Below are 18981 nucleotides of genomic sequence, written 5' to 3' on the forward strand. Positions count from 1 at the left end.
GGGTAAGTATCTGAAAATACCGGGATACTCAGGTATTTTGAGAATGAGCCCAGGTAGGTAATTACCCAGGTAATTACCTGAACACCACAGGTAATCAGGTATCTGTGCCGCACACTGGTTCCTGAGAGTAGGTTTATTATTTAGTATTTTTTTCAATCATCAGAAATAGACATTACACTATAAGACGTCTCACTCTCTTTCCTCGCTCAAATTTTTGCGGGTTTCCTTCTTCGCCATCGTTAACGTGTCATCTTTGTTTCCTAGCCGATAAATAAAATACAGCTGTTGCTGGATGGAGGGCGGGCGCCAATGCTTTCTTTTTCTTTTCTTTTAACTCGGTGAACAACGACGCAGAAATCAATACTAGCTACTCGATCTATCTACTACCGGTCGAGTCCTCCTCCCGATCCCTCCTCCTGTTCCTCCCCAGCTTCTTCTTCCCTTGCCGTTTCGCAAGCTCCTCGTTCTCGTCCAACTCCTGCTTCTCTACCCAGCGGATGGTGCTCGTATGCACCATTAGGTTGAGGCTATTCCTCACGCCACTCAGGACATCCTCTACGCCGTGCGACACCACGCGCCCTCCAAAGAAGATCACGTCACCAGGTCGCATCTCCCACTGTAGGCCCAGGTTGTACATGGTGAGCGCGCCACCCTGATAGTCGCCCCATGGCACTACTGCGTTAAGTCCCTTCGGCCAGTCCTTCCAGTCCTTGTGTGCTCGGAGCTCGTCGGAGTTACCGATCTGCCGGTTGACGACGGTTCCGTGCCAGGCACCACCGAGGCGCTTCTGTGACTCGCTAAGGTGCTTGTCGACCCTGCCGTATCGGCGATACAGCTCGGGGCTGAGGAGGCGGAGTCGGCTGCTCAGTTGCCAGAAGAGGTCCTCATTCGCCTTGAGGAAGGCCTCGCTATGCGGCAGCTGGTCGCTCCTTGCTCATCATGGGGCCGGAGGAGTCGGCCCACAAGGCGTAGTGGGAACACTCGAAGTGGCCGCCCTGGTGTGCCTTGGCACTCTTGGGTGGAAGCTTCTCGCTCGCCTCTGCAAGCTTGTCGATGAGGGCGATTGGTACCTGGAACTTGTATGCGATGATGCGCTCGTTGCAGTCGAGGATCAGGTGCGGCTGCGGCGTAGAGGCGATCCTAGTGAGCGGCTGCACATGCCGATCGGAGGGTGCGTGGATGGCATAGCCCTTCGTATCCATCTTCAGCTCTCGCCAGCTCTTCCGGATGGTGCTCCAGCGCGAAAACAACTCTTGGCAAGAACACTATAGCCAGAGTATACTGGCGTACGAGGCAGCCCCTGTGGATGCAAGACCACCTAAGCCGTACTACGCTCCTGCAAGCACAAAAAATATCATTGACGAGCTCGACAAGAGCTACAAGACGTATGCTGTGCAGCTCACTGTCTGGCAAGCAGTATCGAAACCCTACTCAGCGATCAATCAATGGATCATTGCGACAGTCGATACAAAGATCCTCAATCCTCTTATGACCCGTCTTCGTGCTGAACAGAGCTCCACTATCCAACGAATTGTCCGAGAGCTTCGTACGCTCCTTGCACTGAGCAAGTCAACCAACTTCCTACAAGCCCGTCGGCAATACAAAGCTCTTATAGAGCAAGCTAGGAACGGTAGAGTCAACCCGGACAAGTGGTATAATGACTGGCTTCAAGCTTATAGCCAGGGCGTCGAGTATAACATTGGCGAGATCATAGAACCAGAGTTCAAGGAGCTTCGCAGGCTCTTAAGCTCAAAGGGCATGACACCACCTCAACCTAAGAAGAGCCAGAACCAAAGCTCTGAGCCCGCGCATGGCAACAACGACTACCGTGCTACCTACAATGCCGCGATCATTGCACCGTGGCTCGATCAGAGCTTAGGGGTGTACACAGTGATCGGTCAGAAACACCCGCTCTCTGAGAGCACGCTCCTAGACAATTGTGGAGCAGTGCACATCGTCAATTGCAAAGATCTACTCGAGCCTGGCTCAATGATTTACCCAAGCACTCCAGAGTTTGTTGAATCTGGAACGACGAGTTTCGCGATCGTCGCACGAGGAACGCGCATTATACGCAAGATCTTACATGGACTGAGCGGCCCACAAACCGCAGACCTAATCCTCAACAATGTTTCAGGTGGTCGAAGGATTCCATGTGAACATTGTATCACAAGCCCTCTTGCGCAACTCGGGTATATGGGTTGATGGGTATGATAATACGCTGTGGACAGGAGAGCGCAGAGCTCCTATGCTCTTAGGAAAGCTCGAAGTTAGATACAACCTGCTTTATGCTCCAATACAAAGCTCTTCTATCTTGCTCTCTTGTTCCATCAAGCTTTGCCATCATACATTCTAGTGATCGCCATGGTAGACGCCATCGTAAATCAAGGGACAAAGCTCTACCGCGATCCGATTCTGAAGAACTATGGCACGTATGATCAGGGCACTAGGCCAAGCTGCCCTGCGTGCTCTAGTAAAACACGCCCGGAACGTCGAAATCAAAGGCACAGCGCACATCAATTGCGAGCACTGCTCTAAAGCACACGCCAAACAGATAATCTCGAAGGTCCCATCAGAAAGGAGCTCTAGACGTCCGTTCTGGAGAGTTCTATGGGACCTCTTCGACTTTCACACCGGGTACGACAGATCCAATTGGCTACTACTAGTTAAAGACAAATACAGTGGTACGCTCTTTGGATTCCTTCTCAAGAACAAATCTCACGCGAGCGTATCAGACACCATTCAGGCATTTGACGCTCACGTAACAAGACATTACGGTCTCTCTATATGTTTCCTCAAGCACAACAATGATAAATCGGTGATCCCGATCAACCAACAAGGAACAACTGGCTACCAACGTTGGACGAAAGAGCGGGGTATAATCCTCGAGCTTACGCCGTCCTATACACACGAGCCAAATGGAGGAATCGAAAGAGCAGGCGGCACTATAATCCCCCGCTCTATCGCAATGCTCGCTGGCGCAAACCTTCCTGAGAAGCTCTGGCCTGAGAGCACCATGACAGCGATCTTTCTCCACAACATAAGCCCGAGCCAAAAGCACCATTGGCGTACGCCACATGAGGTCCTAAGCTCGTGGTTCCAGCAATACTTTCAATGGTATGAGCCAAAATATGTGGAGAGCTTAACAGCTGATCTTCGGCCCAACTGGTCTGGCATTTATGCCTACGGATCACGGACCTACCCATTGATCAAAGATCGCGAAGCTGGGCACAATGTGCGAGCTTTCAAAACAGCTCCGCGCGCAGCAATAGGATACCTAGTCGGTTACATGTCTCAAAACATATATCGAGTATGGATTCCTGAGCTCGATCGGGTGATTGTAACTAGGAACGTTACATTCGACGAGCGTACAAAGTACACTCCCCAACCAGAACTCGCACCGGGAGATCTCACCACACTATCATCTATAGCAGATGGCCTTGAGATCTCAGGGGTGGGTAACGGCGAGCTCGAAACAATTAAGGTGAGCGTGGTCGATCAAATGCCTGAGGCGGACAAAGCTCAAAAAGAAATGTCCTTAGAGCACGATCAAGAAACCATGGAGGTGGTGATCTCAGGGGTGATCCATCAAGAAGAAAAGGGAGAAGCTGAATACCTCCTTGGCCTCCTCACACCTGAGACAACGCCAGCACCAACCGCTTTTAGAAATCGCACTCTAGAACCTCCACAAGGAGCTCTAGAAGCGCCAACCCAAGCTAATCAGGGGTCGAGTAGTTTGGATGAGTTAGAGGAAAGCACATCTCCTCCTAACCATACGACCTCTGAGCACGCAACATTGGATGGTGAGTTCGCTACTCACCACCCAGCGAATGCTCACGAAGTGCAGCCTACGACCGAAGCTCGTAGTCCTGTAGAAGAAGTAGAAGCAGAAGAAATGCTCTCACAAGAAGTTGCAGAAAGCTCTACAGAGCAGGACACCTGTATGCTTCAGCGAAAGGCTTCGATCGAGAGGAAGAACAGGTTTATACAGCACCCGGATCGACGACCTTAACACAACGCATGCTGTGATCGCAGCCTCTATCCTACAGGGGCGAGCATTGCGGCAGACAACACTAATCCCACCTACGAACCAAAAAGATCTTCCAAAAGCGCCTAAAGCATGGCGCGATCTAGAGAAGCACCTTTACGGCGCTCAATTCAAGGATGACGCTGAGCTTGAGCTTAAGAAACTCGAGTCAAAGGACTGCTGGAGAATTATTCCTGAACACGAAATACTGACTGGAACAAAGCCAATACCACTGAAATGGGTATTCACTTATAAGGTGGACCTTCATGGTACGCTCATACGCTGCAAATCGCGCATCGTAGCTCGAGGCGATCTTCAGGATGAAGAATCGATCTTCTCGACCTATGCTGCAATGCTTGCGGCCCAAGTATTTCGCATAATGATGGCTGTTGCAGCTAAAAACGATCTTGAGATCAAACAATATGACGTTGTAAACGCTTTTCCGAACGCCAAACGAGACACACGAAGCTCGCCAGTAGTATGCTACCTACCAGATGGATTTAAGCAGGCAGGCAAAGTGGTGTATGTGGATCGCGCGCTCTATGGATTAAGAGACTCGCCAGCTCTCTGGTTCAAAGAGCTTACGAATAAGCTCTCACTCTTTGACCTCATCCAATCTACTGAGGACTGGTGCTTGTTTTACGACGAGCACCAAAAGTTATTTGTCATGATCTTCGTCGACGATTGCCTGTTCCTCTATCATCAGAAAGACTACTTGTACGCTCGGAAGCTTATCAAAAGCTTTACTACGAAGTATGAAGTCTGTGAGCTAGGGGACGTTGAGTGGTTCCTAGGAATCCGAGTGATACGTGATCGTAAAGCTCACAAGATCTATTTGACGCATACGAGGTACATTGAGAAGATCGCAAACAAGTTTGGTCTGATCGAAGGAACAAGCCCGGCCACACCACTTCCTACTCTGGAATTCCTACCGAACAAGAACAAGGCGTCTGCTCGCCAGATCAAGGAATATCAGAAGGTGGTCAGTTCAGTGCTCTACACAGCGATCATGATCCGGCCAGACGTAGCGTTTGCTGCTTCATTACTATCACGCTACCTAGCAAACCCAAGCTCGGAGCACATCACTGCTATTGATTGGTCAATCAAATACCTCTACGGTACGCGGACGCTCTCAGTACAGTACGATGGTAAGCTCCATGGCACGCAGGTGATTATAGCATCCGACGCTTCCTTTGGCGACGATCCTGAAACGCGGCACTCTTCACAAGGCTATATGATCTCCTTATTCGGAGGAGTCATAGCCTGGAAAGTGAACAGATCCACAGCAGTTACGACGTCTACAACAGAAGCCGAGCTCCGCGGCTTAACAGAAGCAGGAAAAGAGACTATTGCTCTTAAAAGGCTTCTTTCAGAGATCCGTTTAGAGCTCGGCAATACATGGATGATCTTTTGCGATAACCAGCAAACGATCCAGTTAGTAGTAGGGGAGAATACGAGAATAGCTACAAAGCTCCGGCACGTAGATATTCAAAATATGTGGCTCCGTCAGGAGCACCAGGCTGGCAGTTTCGAGATCGCCTATCTCCCAACAGCTGATATGCCAGCCGACGGGCTTACAAAGAACCTTCCAAGGCATAAGTTCAAGCATTTCCGTGCTCTCCTTAACCTTAAGGACACATGCGAGCTTGAGAACAGTCCTTTGTAAGCTTGTACACACATTTATATGCTCTATCGAGCGTCTTTCATTTGTACAATTCCATTTGTAATCTAACAATCCCATGTTTGCAATCGCAAACACCCTTGCAAACGCCTACAAACAGGCAGTGCAGAGTTCCTCAGAGCAACCCCTTTAAAAAGACGATGAGCGCGATCGTTCATTGCCCTTCTCTCGTGCTCACACTAAATACAGATACAGCCAAAATAATGGCCAGAGCGGGAAGGGGCTGTACATTAGTCTACGAGTACAGCAAGGAACAAGGCAGAGCGCGGAGAACGGTTTCATATTAGTGGGCGTCGTTCCCAAGCTCTCACCCTAACTCCCCCCCTTATCTACCAATGCCACCCCCAAACTCCCCCAGAAAATTCCACCCACGATCACTCCAGCAGCGAATCCACCACCTGGCCAAGAATTGCCATAATCATCGCGCGGCGCGCGAGAACCGACGGACCGCCAGGAGAGGGCGCGAGCAGGCCACCAAGCTGCGCCAGGAGCGCACCGAGTTGTGCTCCCTGGGCGGGAGGAGGAGGAGCGGCAAAGCTCCCAAGGACGTGAGCCCCAAAGGGCGAGGGAGCACCGAATTGCCCGAAGGCGACAGCGGAGAGAGACACAGGAGCGCCGAAACCAGAAAGAGGCACAGGAGCTCCAAAGCCAGGAGCGGCAGCGAGGTCGTTGGTGGGTGCGGGAGCAGACGACGAGCCACCAGGCTTCTTGTCGGCAACTGCAAGAGCGTCGCGGACATAACCGCGCAGGCGGTTCCTCTTCTACAATGATCGTTAGCACATTCAAACAAGGGGAGGAGCAGGAAGACGTACCGCCACAGACAGAGCAGGATCGGCCGCGAGCCCAGCAAGTAGCGCCGCGGCGCTCGGCGCAACTGCAGCAGGCACCGGCATGCAGCTATGCCCCGAAGCGCAGCGCCAGCAGCGACCAACCCCAGGAATGGCCCCGGGCTGATCGTGACAGTCGCCGAGCGACTTGCCGGCCACAGCAGAACGCACACAACCCAAACAAGCCACAGCGCGGCGCGCGCCAACAGGACCGCGACCAACGGCCAGACGCTCCTTCCGAGCTTTGGAGGGGGTGGCGGCGGGCTCGGGCTCGCGGGTGGCAGGCTCTTCTTCGCCATTGTTGGCGGCGCGGAGGGGTTCTTCACCATTTGTGGCAGCGCGCGTGGTATCTTCATTGCCTGTAAGGGCAGCGCGCGCAGGACTTTTCTCGCACGTGGCGGCAGTGGCCGCAGCAGGAGTGGCGGGGCCGGGGTGCTCAGTGTGTAGTAAGAGCTGGACTTCTTTCTTCCTTCTTCCTTCTTTTCCTTCTTTCTTCCTTTGATATACAACATCAATTGGCTCCAGCCTCCCCCCCTTCTCTCTCTCTCTATTTTTTTTTTTTTTGAATAAAATGCCGGCGCTTCGCACGCCAAAGAAGAATTCGCGCGCCGCGCGCTCCGCCATGACGTCTGCCGCTCGCCGCGCCCGCACTGGCCACCACTCTACTCTGGCACGACTCCCAATTTCTGCTGTTGCTGCTGAACGTGGCGGCATGAACCAGCGCCAGCAATTAAATCTCTTCCAAGAGCTAGAAGATGCTGTTTCTCAACATAAGGACTCTATAGAGGCTATACTGCAGGTCCTCCAGAGATTAAGATCCAAATGGTCTATGGATGAACAAGACCTTACGAGAAAACCATTTGAATACTGGGTTATAAGAAAAGTGAACTCGAAGATATGGCTACGTGCTATAACAATAATATACGAGGCGAAGATAAGACATACAAAACTTAAGAAGCAAGTGGAAAAAATAGCTGCCTCGCTCGATACGAAGCCGAATAAGCTTTTTTTTCACATTGGGGGCGATGTTCTATGTTCAAGGGTGGGAATTGACAACCTTAAGTCTCTTGCCGCACTCTAATAATAATTTCGACTTGACACTAAAACGTGTTGAAATGGCCAGACACGACAGGTTAGCTCCGAAAAATGGTATAGTGTCGAAAAAATCAACGAGAAAAGATATCATTGTGATAAGTGATATTAAGGATGCAATAACGGTAGAGGAAGAGGCGCAGAAGGAGAGAGAGGCAGAGGCACGAAAGGTCCAGGAAGCAGCAGCAGAAGCAGCAGAAGCAGCAGAAGCAGAGATAGAGACACGAAAGGTTCAGGAAGCAGAAGCAGCAGAAGCAGAGATAGAGACACTAAAGGTTCAGGAAGCAGAACCAGCAGAAGCAGCAGAAGCAGCAGAAGCAGCAAAAGCAGCAGAAGTAGAGGCGGAGGCAGAGGCACAGAGGGAGAAGGAACGAAAGGGGCTAGACGCGGACGCCACACAGAAGGCCGCAGATACTCGGAACAGCTTAGACGCCAGCAAAAGCACAGACACTGAGACCAGCATCGACGCCCAGAACAGCATCGACGCCCAGAACAACATAGACGCCCAGAACAACATAGACGCCCAGAACAGCACGGATGCCCAGAACAGCTCGGGCATTCAACCTGTCGCAGATATGCAGAAATCTGCAGACGCCCAGAACAGCACGGATGACCAGAACAGCTCGGATGCTCAAACGGTCGTAGATGCGCAAAATGTCTTCGACGCCCAGAAGGATGGCGTACTACCAACGCAGAGAGAGACACCAAGGAGTGATGGAGACCTAAAAAAGAGCGTAGAGATGCAAATGGGGACTCTTAAAACGGCAAAACGGAAACCTAATGAGCAACAATCTAATGGTGGCGCTCAAAGCAAGCGATTAAGGCCATACGTTCGAGTGGGTACTAAACAGGAGAACTCACAACAGTCCAAATATATCGCCCGAAACAAGCGATTACGGCCGTATGTTCAGATGGGTACTACACACGAGAAGTTGCAAGGACGATTGGCTATAGCGGGACCTCTACATGAGAAACGTCATAGACGCTATATAAGACAGAGTCGCCAACAGAGAGATAGGCAGAGACATGCCTATCAGCAATATATACGAACAAACCCCCTATCTACTCAAAGCCTTTTCTCTGCACAGAAGCAGCAGGATGACCTTTTTAATGACGAACGAAGGCATGCGTTACTTCGTGCATATCGCAGAATCTATGAAGAAAAACCAAACACTCACCTTGCCAATGCTGGGCAACTTGCCACCCATATATTCAAGTACGGGCGCCCTGCAAAGGTATGGACAGCTGGTAGTGAAGGATCCCATAATGTGGGATTTAGTTTTGATACTGTCTCTATACATGGAAAGTGCGACTGCAAGTACGACGACGCAGATATATTACTCCTTACAGAGGGAGAGCATGCTATATGGGCAGCTAATAATAACGACCCAAAGCTCATTATTATTCGAGACTACAAATTCTTGGAGTGACGACCATATCAGACGCTGCAAAAGTGGTTCAAGGAGATGGAGACAGAGGCTCAAATCTCTACAAAGCCAATGCAAATCGATGTCCAGATACTTAATAAAGATACAAGCAGACAAGCTGTTAAAAATTTAAAGATACAGGACGCGTTTACCTTATGGAAGAATGCAGAGGCTTCTCCAGAAGTTTGCATACAAAATCCGCCTGTTAATTTTCTTAATATTGCAGACTGTGGGTATGGATGCTGGCCTGCAGGTGTCACCAAACACTACAGCTATCTACGGAAGGTTGTTCGCTACTGTGAATCATTAAAATATAATGAGATCAACGTGGGAAAGCCAACATTTCTACCAGTCCGCCCAGTGGATATCCAGCAATGTATGGGGTTTTCAATTGTCGCCCAGCGAGGGGCAGCCTCAGGCTGGCATAAGGATCAGAACGGAGTTTCTACCATGTTAACACTTGAGGGACACAATGACAACAGCAAGCCAGAAGACGTCGTTAAATACTGGCCAGTGTTTCCAATTAACCGCTTTGGGCCAGAAGAGCAGGAGGCATTTCGGAATGGCTTCATGGAGCATGGTGAGAACTGGCGACCAGAACTACAAGGGCCACAAATACCAGTCATTGCACTAGTGTGTGGGGATACTCTTATTCAACCACCTGGTACTAATGTGCCTCGTACGACACAGTCTAATAGATTACACAGGACATCTTCACGACGCGATATTATCCCTCAGAATCAAAAACTAACTTTGTTAGAAGAGGAAACGATCGTACGACATATTCTTGACTTGGATTCATGATCATTCCCTCCTCGAGTTAGTTATGTTGAAGATATGGCAAATCGACTGCTTGCAGACTGAAACGCACAACGCGTCGGAAAGAACTGGACTACGAACTTCGTACGACGACAATCACAATTACGGACGCATTTTAGCAGACAAATTGATTATCAAAGAGCTAAATGCGAAGATCCAAATGCGTATAACACGTGGTTTCGCCTTGTACGAAACACAATTGAGACGGATACATATAACTTTGACGAGACAGGGTTTCTAATGGGCCAAATATCGTCTGAAATGGTTGTGACAAGCGCTAAACGCAAAGAGAAGGCTCGTACGAAGCAGCAAGGCAATCGAGAATGGTCTACAGTTATTCAAGGAATTAGTGCAGATGGGTTTGCGGTACCGCCATATATTATTGTTGCAGGCAAAACTCACTTGTCATCCTGGTATGAAAACAGTCAATTGCTGCACAATTGGGTTATTGCAGTAACTGCAAATGGCTGGACTACAAATGAGCGAGGGTTAGATTGGATTCAGCACTTTGATCGACATACAAAACCTCGCACGAAAGGTGTATATCGACTTTTGATTCTCGACGGACACGAGAGTCATCATTCAACCGATTTTGAGCTATATTGCAAAGATCACAACATTATTACTTTATGTATGCCTGCTCATTCATCTCATAAGCTTCAACCCCTTGATGTTGGGTGTTTTCGAGCTTTAAAACGTTCGTTCGGCACTGAAATTGAAAAATTGATGCGTGCACATATTACCCACATTTCGAAGGAAGACTTTTTTCCTGCATTTCATGCTACGTTTCGTGCAGCACTTACAGAGTCAAACATTCGAGTAGGATTCCACGGAACTGGTTTAGTGCCGTACGATCCGCAGTATGTGATTTCACAGCTTGATATTCGAGTTTCTACGCCAACTCCACCGCCAACTTCGTCCGATCTGCCTATGGTATGGGAGCCAAAAACGCTGCACAACGTGATCGAAACGCAATCACATACTAAATAACGTGCATGTATAACGTGCATGTATAACGAAAGTGCCAAACAAGCGAAAGTGCCAAAATATCGCGACTACCCCCTAAGAATTGCGATAAATCCACCACAACAATATAAATTATTCAGAGTCCTCTTCCTCAGACCTGTCTATTACAATCTGACAAGTGCGCGCATTGTGTCCAGTCTCACCACACTTGCCACAGCGACGTGCATGGGTTTCTTCCCTTGGCTTCCGACCACTACTTGCCCTTATTTCTTGCTCTACTTGCTGCACAACGTCCCTCTCGTCCTGTACCTCCTGTGCTACCTGTTGACTAAGTGATCCTCCTTGCTGTAGTCGTGTTTTTTTAGCTCTCCGGCGCTTGCTTAGCACTTCATTTGCCTGTCGCAGGTTTTGGTTCTCTGCTTTTAACAATGCTAATTGATGCATTATTTGCGATGCACCCTTTGTAAACTGGTCAACAGCTGCATAGATTGAGGTTGGAGAGCTATTTTGATGATGCGCAATTCAGTTTTTAATGAAAGTAGACTGTGATACAGCTTCAGTTGGGTTATTTGGTGTCTGAGAAACCCATGGTTGAGCGGTGTTTGGGCGAGAGGTTGGAGGTGTTGGCGTCTTAAACCTAAGGTCAAGTGTAGATATTACACTCTCAGGGCTAAATGGAAGAAGCCCAGCACCTCGGAACCCTCCCTGAATATTGCTTTCTGTCATTGCAATGTTAAATGCAGTGTGGAAGGCAGGAAAGAAGTCATCCTTAGTAATGTGAATAATATGAGCCCGCATCATATCTTCAATTTGCCGACCGTAAGCTCTCTTTAATGGGCCAAAACAGCCAACATCAAGTGGTTGGAGTATATGGGAAGAGTGAGCAGGCATACAAAGCGTAATAATGTTGTGTTCTTTGCAGTACTCCTCAAACTTGTCTGAGTGGTGGCTCTCATGACCATCAAGGACTAACAAGCGATAACCACCAACACTCCGGGGCTTTGTGTGCTTCTCAAAATGCTGAATCCAATCCATACCTCTCTCGTTTGTAGTCCAGCCATTTGCAGTAACAGCGATTACCCAATCTGCTGGAAATCCGCTATTCTCATACCAAGATGCAAGGTGGTTTTTACCTGCCACAATGACAAATGGCGGCACTGCCCAACCTTGAGAACTAACGCCTTGGATTACTGTAACCCATTCCCGATTGCCAGGCTGCACCTTTTTTGCCTTTGCCCGCCCATCTGAGCTCGTTACTACCGTTGCGCTTGAGATGACGCCCATCATAAACCCAGTCTCATCAAAGTTGTAGATATCTGCATTGTTGATGCCATACTTTAGAATTGTGTTCCATACAAGCTCAAACCAGCTACGAATGACTTCTGGATCTTCGCACTTAGCCCTCTGGTAGTCGTATTTTCGCTGGAAGCGTGTCCGGAGCTCTACATGGCGCTTAACAAAGTTTGAAGCCCAACGTGACCCGACGCGTGGCGCGTCGCGTGTTGCAAGTAGTCGATTTGCCATATCTTCAACAATAGACAACTGAGGAGGGAACCCTTTAGCAGCTAAGTCAAGTATATACTGAACAAGAACTGATTCCTCTAGGTTACTTAATTTCTGTAAGTTGGCTTGGATATCGCGTCGTGAAGGTACGCCTTGTAAACGGTGACGTAGCTTGCGGTGGTCTACGGAATAGATCCTAGCTGCAACTCGAAGGCGCAAATTTGGGTCACTTTGCATAGCTTGGATATCTAGCACTAATTTGCTTTCATCATTTTTATGGCGCATGTTTTGTTGTGGAGGAATTTAACATTTAGTTGGGGGGGTTGGTCACCGCATGATTTTGGCACTTTCGCTTGTTTGGCACTTTCGTTATACATGCACGTTAGATACTTAAAAATTAGTATATAAAGGCTTATAAATGCTTACATATGCTTACAAATGCTTATAAATGCTTATAGATCTTATAGATGCTTATAGATGCTTATAGATGCTTATAGATGCTTATAAAGACTAAAGATATGTAACGTCCTCCACAAGCGAGTGTTGCATACAAGTGAGTGTCGCACGCAATTGACAGATCGTAACAAACTTTCTAACAACAACAAGTATGGACTAGAAAATCAATTAAATTAATTATACACCTATTGTATAGTATCTTCGTAATCCCTTTGACATGTGCGAGCATTATGCCCAGTCTTACCACACATTCTGCAACGTCGTTGCTGTCTTTCAACCCCGCCACCCTGTCATAGTTCTTGAGATATCTGTTCTTCCACAGCTAGGTGAGCAAGTACATCCTGCCCTTCTTGAATTGTAAGGCACCCTCCTTGTTGTATATGCTTTTTTTTTTCACTTTTTGCGCTGACTTGCAACTTCATTTGCTTGTTGTAAGGCCTGAACTTCCGCCTTCATTAGAACAGCAGAATGCACCATTGTTTGAGCACCTCTTAACAACTGGTCTAGCGCATTGTTAATAGGAGTTGGTGAGCTATTTTGATGGCATATAATGCGATCTTTAAGATGCGTAGTTTGACTTGCTAGCTCTATTAGATTGTGTGGTGTTTTAGATTCCCATGAAGCATCCTCAAAAGGTTGGTGGTGTTAAAGGCCGTAGTTGAATGTCAAGCTGTGACAACACAACATCAGGACAGAATGGAACTAGCCCTGTAGCTCGAAAACTACTGCAGATGTTCTGCTTTGTGATTGCATCTGTGAAAGCCTGCTTAAAGGCAGGAAGAAACTCAACTTTCGTAACATGGTTTATATGAGTGCAGATTAAGCTCTCAACTTGCCGTCCATATGCCTTCTTAAGTGGTCCAAAGCAACTAACATAAGCCTAAAACCTCACGATGTGTAGTTCTAGAAAGTGAAGCTTTTGATACTATTGTTAATAAACACCTACAGCTGCTACATGTAGGCTGGTCAAAAACATAGAGTATTCTACAACAGAAGTTCTATGAGCTAAAGTGAGAAGAAGCAGAGTTTATATTAAAGCGATGTAAGAATTGTACACTAAATCGACCAAACATAACAAAAGCTCCTCTAGTTCCAATTACTACTAGCTGAGCATAGGAGAGGGCTTAGATTGATCTAGTTAATATACGCCATAAACCTTCTAGACAATATAAGTGGATTCTATATATAAAGGATCACTTCTCAAAATATACATAGCTATATCCATTCATGGCGTTTAACAAAGTTGGAAGTCCAATTAACTCCAACCTTGCCCACACCTCGAGATGCGAGTAATTGATTAGCCATATCTTCAACAGCACGAAGCCTAGGCAAAAACCCCCGTGAATCTAGGTCGAGGATATGTTGAATAACAACTGATTCTTCCAAGCAAGTGAGTTTTTGAGTTTTTGGTGTAATGTCGCGTCGTGGGCATATTCCCTTTAGGCGCCTCTCAAGTAGCTTAGGACAGACATTTGAGGCCTTTGCAGCTGCCCTAATGCTATTAAATTGGCGTAATCTAATAGCTTCGATAGCAATATATATTCTACCTTCAAGATTAGTTGATGGAATATCAACTTGTTGAGGCATCTTGCAGTACACATAAGGAGCGCGTTGTGTTCATCGCGTGCGACACTCACTTGTATGCGACACTCGCTTGTGGAGGACGTTAAAAGCTTTTAAGTATATATATGTTCTGACCCAACTACGAATATTGCCCATTCGCGAATGGGTTGACCCAACCACGAATATGCCTGTTCGCGAATGGGTTGACCCAGTCGCGAATAGTAGAAGTAAGAGTAGCAAGTAAGAGTAGAAATAGTATATTGATCTAAACTGTGTTTCCAACTGTATCAGCTCTGGCCCGCTTTCTCCTAGGCCTATTAACTAGAGCTATTTCTGTCGGAATAGTTAGACCTGATAGATTTCCACAATCATGATCATCCTTATGGCAGTGTACGCTACATTGCCTATCCTCTTTATAGCACCTACATCGCTTTGTATTACAAACCCCTTTACATTGACATGATACTCCTACCCGTTCACTTGTAGAAGCCTCTCTTGCAGCTAGCGTAAGTGTGACTTCCCTTGTAGAATTAGGAATAATAATATCTGGCCATAGAGCTTGGTCTACAGCTCCTAGCTCTTTAGTAGGAATAAGGTGTTTAATAATACCAGATAAGGTGACAACCTTATACCTATGAGAGTAAGGCTCATCCAATATACGTGCAAAGAGCCGCTTATTATCAGTTGATGTCCTATCTTCTCGTGGAACTTTTAAGGAGACTATTGCCCCAATATCAAAGTGCTGAATATCATGCTTCTTTGTGTACTTTCGCACCATCTTGGCTCTTGCTTTCTGGGTAGATTCTGTAGCCCGTTGAATTACTAGATCTTGTGTCTGATCCTCAACTCTAGGCTCAATTCTAGGCTGAGCCCGGCTCCTGCTCCTACGCTCGAGCTGAGCTTGGAGCTCGAGCTCGCTCTCAGGTTCGCTGTGGGGTTCGCTCTCAGGTTCGCTCTGGGGTTCGCTCTGGGGTTCGCTCTGGGGTTCGCTCTGGGGTTCGCTCTGGGGTTCACTCTGGGGCTCGTAGGCATCAATGTCAAACCACTCATCAATTGGAGAGCTCCGAATCGGTGGTGTAATTCGTAGGTTGATTTCTGAGCCAGCGTCTGGGCTAATTCGCTTAGTTTGAGAGTTCCCCTGGCGAATTCCAATATCGATTCTTGAGCTAGCTTGGGCTGGTGGACTTGGGCTTAGAGCATATATTGGAGCTTGAGTAGAGTCTTCTTGATCAATCCCAATAGTAATATCCTTCCGCTTCTGGCTATTAAGCCAGTCAATATATGATGTACGCTCTCGAAATAGCAACTCTGCAGGTGCACACGCAATCGTAGAGTGCTTTTGAGTGTTTATAGCCAATGTAACTTCTAATAACCCATCGGCCCACTCTGTAGATCCATGATCCATTTTCCATGCTCGTAGCTTTGCTTCAACAACTCCATTTGCCTGCTCAACTAGGCCTTGCGTCTGTGGTGACCGTGGCGCTCCATTTATCACTTGGATTCCATACTTTCGTAGTAGTATAAGTAGAGCCCCTTTAAATTCCTTTCCATTATCGCACTGTATAATCTTAGGTGGTAAGAAAGCTGCAATAAAGAGAGCAATGGCATCTGCAATAGGCTCTGCGTGCTTGCTCTTTAATGGATATAGCTGGGTATATTTTGAGAAGTGATCTTTGACGTGTAATATCCATTTAAATTGACCTGACGGCTCGTGTCTCATATCAATAAGGTCGATCTGTACTCTCTCCCATGCTCTTTCTGTAACAATTGGGGCCAATGGAGCTTTGGTTGTAGCTGGCCTATTTAAAGCACAGTTCTTACATCGTTTGAGTATAAACTCAACCTCTTCTCGCTTTATCCCATAGTATTTCTGTTGAACTATTGCCCAAGTCTTCATATAGCCGGCGTGGAGAAGTTGTAAATGTTTGCTAGCAATAGCATCGAAGGCCTCACTTTCTGGAACAGTATATCGTGGGTTTAAAAACTTAGAATCAGGCTTTTGATATAGCTTGTTGTTTATAAGTTGGAATTATGTATGCGCACGATGTTTAAGCCTTGAATCTGTCAGGTTGTCAGGCTTAAGATGAGGATTATCAAGGTGTATATGCATTCATAGAAGCAACTATAGCTGTATTTAGAGACGCCATATTGAGTATTGAAGGTTGTACGTTGAATAGTTACAATATTACAGCTATATTCTACACCGCTACTCTATTCGCGACTGGGTTGAGTGGATCAACCCAGTCGCGAATAGGTCAACCCATTCGCGAACAGGCATATTCGTGGTTGGGTCGGAACATACATAATAATAATCTCCCTCTTAAATTTTTATGTTTATAAGAACAACTACTATTATACAACTATAACTACTATACTTTTATTTAAAAATGTCTTTATTACATCAAAATACCCCTGAATTTCAAATTCCAATGGAAAATCAGCCTTATATCTTTAGAGCAAGACTTTATACTGGAGAGTTAAATCCAATTATTGAAAATCAACCTAGGACACTTACTGTTAAGTGTTCTTAAAAATTCTGCAAGTATTCTCTTTTTATAGTTTATTAATATTTATTAACTTTTATTAGCCACCTATAGATAAATAAAAAACTAGGGCAATCTACTAGTAATTATATTGCTCATTATAAAAGCAAGCATAAAGCTATACCTGCTAATAAAAAGATAAAGGAGAAATAGAAAAATGTAAGTATTCTTAGTACTCTTAACATATATATTATATAAATACTAATACTTTATAACGTGGTCCATCACCAAGTCGCACACACCCCTAAGTTGCGTAGTGCATTTCACACCTAAAATCATGAATTTCTCAACTTAATATCTCAACAACTCTTTGATAATAAAATATAAAAATGCATATCCCTTTATACAAGTACTCTGTTCATATTTTAAAGCAATTGGTCTTGGGGTTATTCAGATACTAAGATTTAGGTCAAAAGTGGGAGTCAAAACTCAATATCTTACTAACTACAATGCCATTTTCTTTAAGATTTGAACAAAGTACTTTAAATGCTTATAAAAGGATAAGAACTTATTTTTATAATGTATTATCAATGGGTTGTTGAGATATTAAGTTGCGAAATCCATGATTTTAGGTGTAAAATGTGCTGCGCAACTTGGGGGTGTGCGCAACTTAGGGATGTCATTTCTTATGTGATTTGTAGATCAGGTGATGTCTAATCACATGACTTCTACTCATCTAACTCATGAGTTTAATGAGTTTTATTGCTAACCCTGTTCATACGTTAGTGTTACGACGGAACAAGAAGGCTGGCCAACTACAGGACAGGAAGGAGGGAGGTCGCATGAGACCGGCCCTGGTACCTGGAGGGGCAGCGGGGAATAGTAGTTCCGAAAGTATCACGTGACGGACTCGCAGGATGATGAGAAGAGTCCTAAGAGTCCAGGACTCCGAGGACTCGAGTGAGTTCCCAGGAGTCCACTAGGCACGTGATGGACTCGCAGGATGATGAGAAGAGTCCTAAGAGTCCAGGACTCCGAGAACTCGAGTGAGTTCCCAAGAGTCCACTAGGCACGACGCCACTATATAAGTAGATAGTATTTCCTTAGATAGGAGCTTCGTGCTTAACTCAATACAGTATTTGTTATATACTAGTAACGTGTTACTTGAAGCCTTTGTGTCTGATCCCCTGCCTCCTCTGATAAGTAAACCTTTACGCAAGAGAACCTCTGTGTCTTCTATCATTTAGAAGTCAGCGTTACAGTTAGAACACAGTTTTATAGCTAACCTAATTCAATTTAACTAAGTACTTATGGATACAGTATTATCTCGTTAAGTCGGTACATAATTAGTCAATTTTGTGCATAACTCGATAACTTTCTTCAGATCCTTCCATTCGTCATACAAATCACGATACACATGATATTAAGTCCCTTTTCCCAATTATCGACTTAAACTAATTACTGGACTACTCTTAGAATACCTTCAAAATGCCTTTGAAAAAGCTCTATTCTATGACTCTCGAACAGCGACAAGCCCTCCGAACCTGGCATTGATCTCACCATCTGAAACCTACACAAAAGGCCACTATACATCAATACAATCGTGGACTTAGCCAATCTACAGTCTAAGAATCCCTTAGCTCTCAATTTTTGAACCCTGACGATACTCCTAATACTCTGGAAACAAACAGCTCTAAAGCTCAGCGTCGCCGCGCTGTCACCTGGCCTGAATTAGAAGCTGCTCTTTACAAGTGGCAGAGGCTTATTGAAGAGCGTGGCGGCATTATAACTACAGAAATCTTACAATCAAAGGTGAAGATTATCTGGAATAAGCTACCACAATACCGTGGACTACCTACACCAGAATTTAGCTATGGATGGATCGTAAAGTTTCGACAACGGCATAATATATTATATCTACATGGTGAAGCTCGATCTATTGGTGTCACTGCAGAAGAACAAATGAAGGCTATACAAACTATTGCGGGGGTGCTTTTAGAGGACAATATTTACAACATGGATGAGACTGTGCTTTACTGGAGGATGAGCCCTTCAAAGGGCTTTACAACACGATCAATTCCAGGACAGAAGAAGGACAAAGCACGCATATCATAGCCATTTGTGTTAATGCTGCTGGAAC

At 46.2% G+C, this 18981-nt stretch overlaps 4 protein-coding genes across 4 annotated transcripts; 2 read left to right on the top strand and 2 right to left on the bottom strand.

The window, feature by feature from the left end:
* Positions 1 to 376: 376 nt before the first annotated feature.
* VC83_08402 (uncharacterized protein) lies at positions 377 to 1202 on the bottom strand (the record flags this gene model as incomplete). Its single annotated transcript, XM_024471954.1, has 2 exons — positions 377 to 908; positions 964 to 1202. 2 exons carry the CDS (start codon positions 1200 to 1202, stop codon positions 377 to 379), a joined length of 771 nt encoding a protein of 256 aa, XP_024320510.1.
* A 25-nt stretch (positions 1203 to 1227) lies between these two features.
* On the top strand, positions 1228 to 2202 carry VC83_08403 (uncharacterized protein; the record flags this gene model as incomplete). Its single annotated transcript, XM_024471955.1, has 1 exon — positions 1228 to 2202. The coding sequence occupies one exon, from the start codon at positions 1228 to 1230 to the stop codon at positions 2200 to 2202; it is 975 nt and encodes a 324-aa protein (XP_024320483.1).
* Positions 2203 to 3277: 1075 nt separating this feature from the next.
* On the top strand, positions 3278 to 4266 carry VC83_09676 (uncharacterized protein). Its single transcript, XM_024473089.1, has 2 exons — positions 3278 to 3481; positions 3540 to 4266. The coding sequence occupies exon 2, from the start codon at positions 3557 to 3559 to the stop codon at positions 4007 to 4009; it is 453 nt and encodes a 150-aa protein (XP_024328857.1). The 5' UTR covers positions 3278 to 3481; positions 3540 to 3556; the 3' UTR covers positions 4010 to 4266.
* Positions 4267 to 5502: 1236 nt separating this feature from the next.
* VC83_08404 (uncharacterized protein) lies at positions 5503 to 7467 on the bottom strand. The gene is made up of 2 exons (XM_024471956.1): positions 6518 to 7467; positions 5503 to 6466 (listed from the first exon to the last, which is right to left on the bottom strand). Exons 1-2 carry the CDS (start codon positions 7244 to 7246, stop codon positions 6080 to 6082), a joined length of 1116 nt encoding a protein of 371 aa, XP_024320479.1. The 5' UTR covers positions 7247 to 7467; the 3' UTR covers positions 5503 to 6079.
* Between the last annotated feature and the right edge of the window lie 11514 nt (positions 7468 to 18981).

This window comes from Pseudogymnoascus destructans (assembly GCF_001641265.1).
Source record: "Pseudogymnoascus destructans isolate 20631-21 unplaced genomic scaffold scaffold_26, whole genome shotgun sequence".
NCBI classification, from domain to species: domain Eukaryota; kingdom Fungi; phylum Ascomycota; class Leotiomycetes; order Thelebolales; family Thelebolaceae; genus Pseudogymnoascus; species Pseudogymnoascus destructans.

Coding starts and splice junctions, on each gene's coding strand:
- VC83_09676 (XM_024473089.1), top strand. CDS start 3,557: ATGGAGGTGGTGATCTCAGGGGTGATCCATCAAGAAGAAAAGGGAGAA.
- VC83_08404 (XM_024471956.1), bottom strand. CDS start 7,246: ATGCCGCCACGTTCAGCAGCAACAGCAGAAATTGGGAGTCGTGCCAGA. Junction 6,467..6,517: donor ATCCTGCTCTGTCTGTGGCG/GTACGTCTTCCT, acceptor CGATCATTGTAG/AAGAGGAACCGCCTGCGCGG.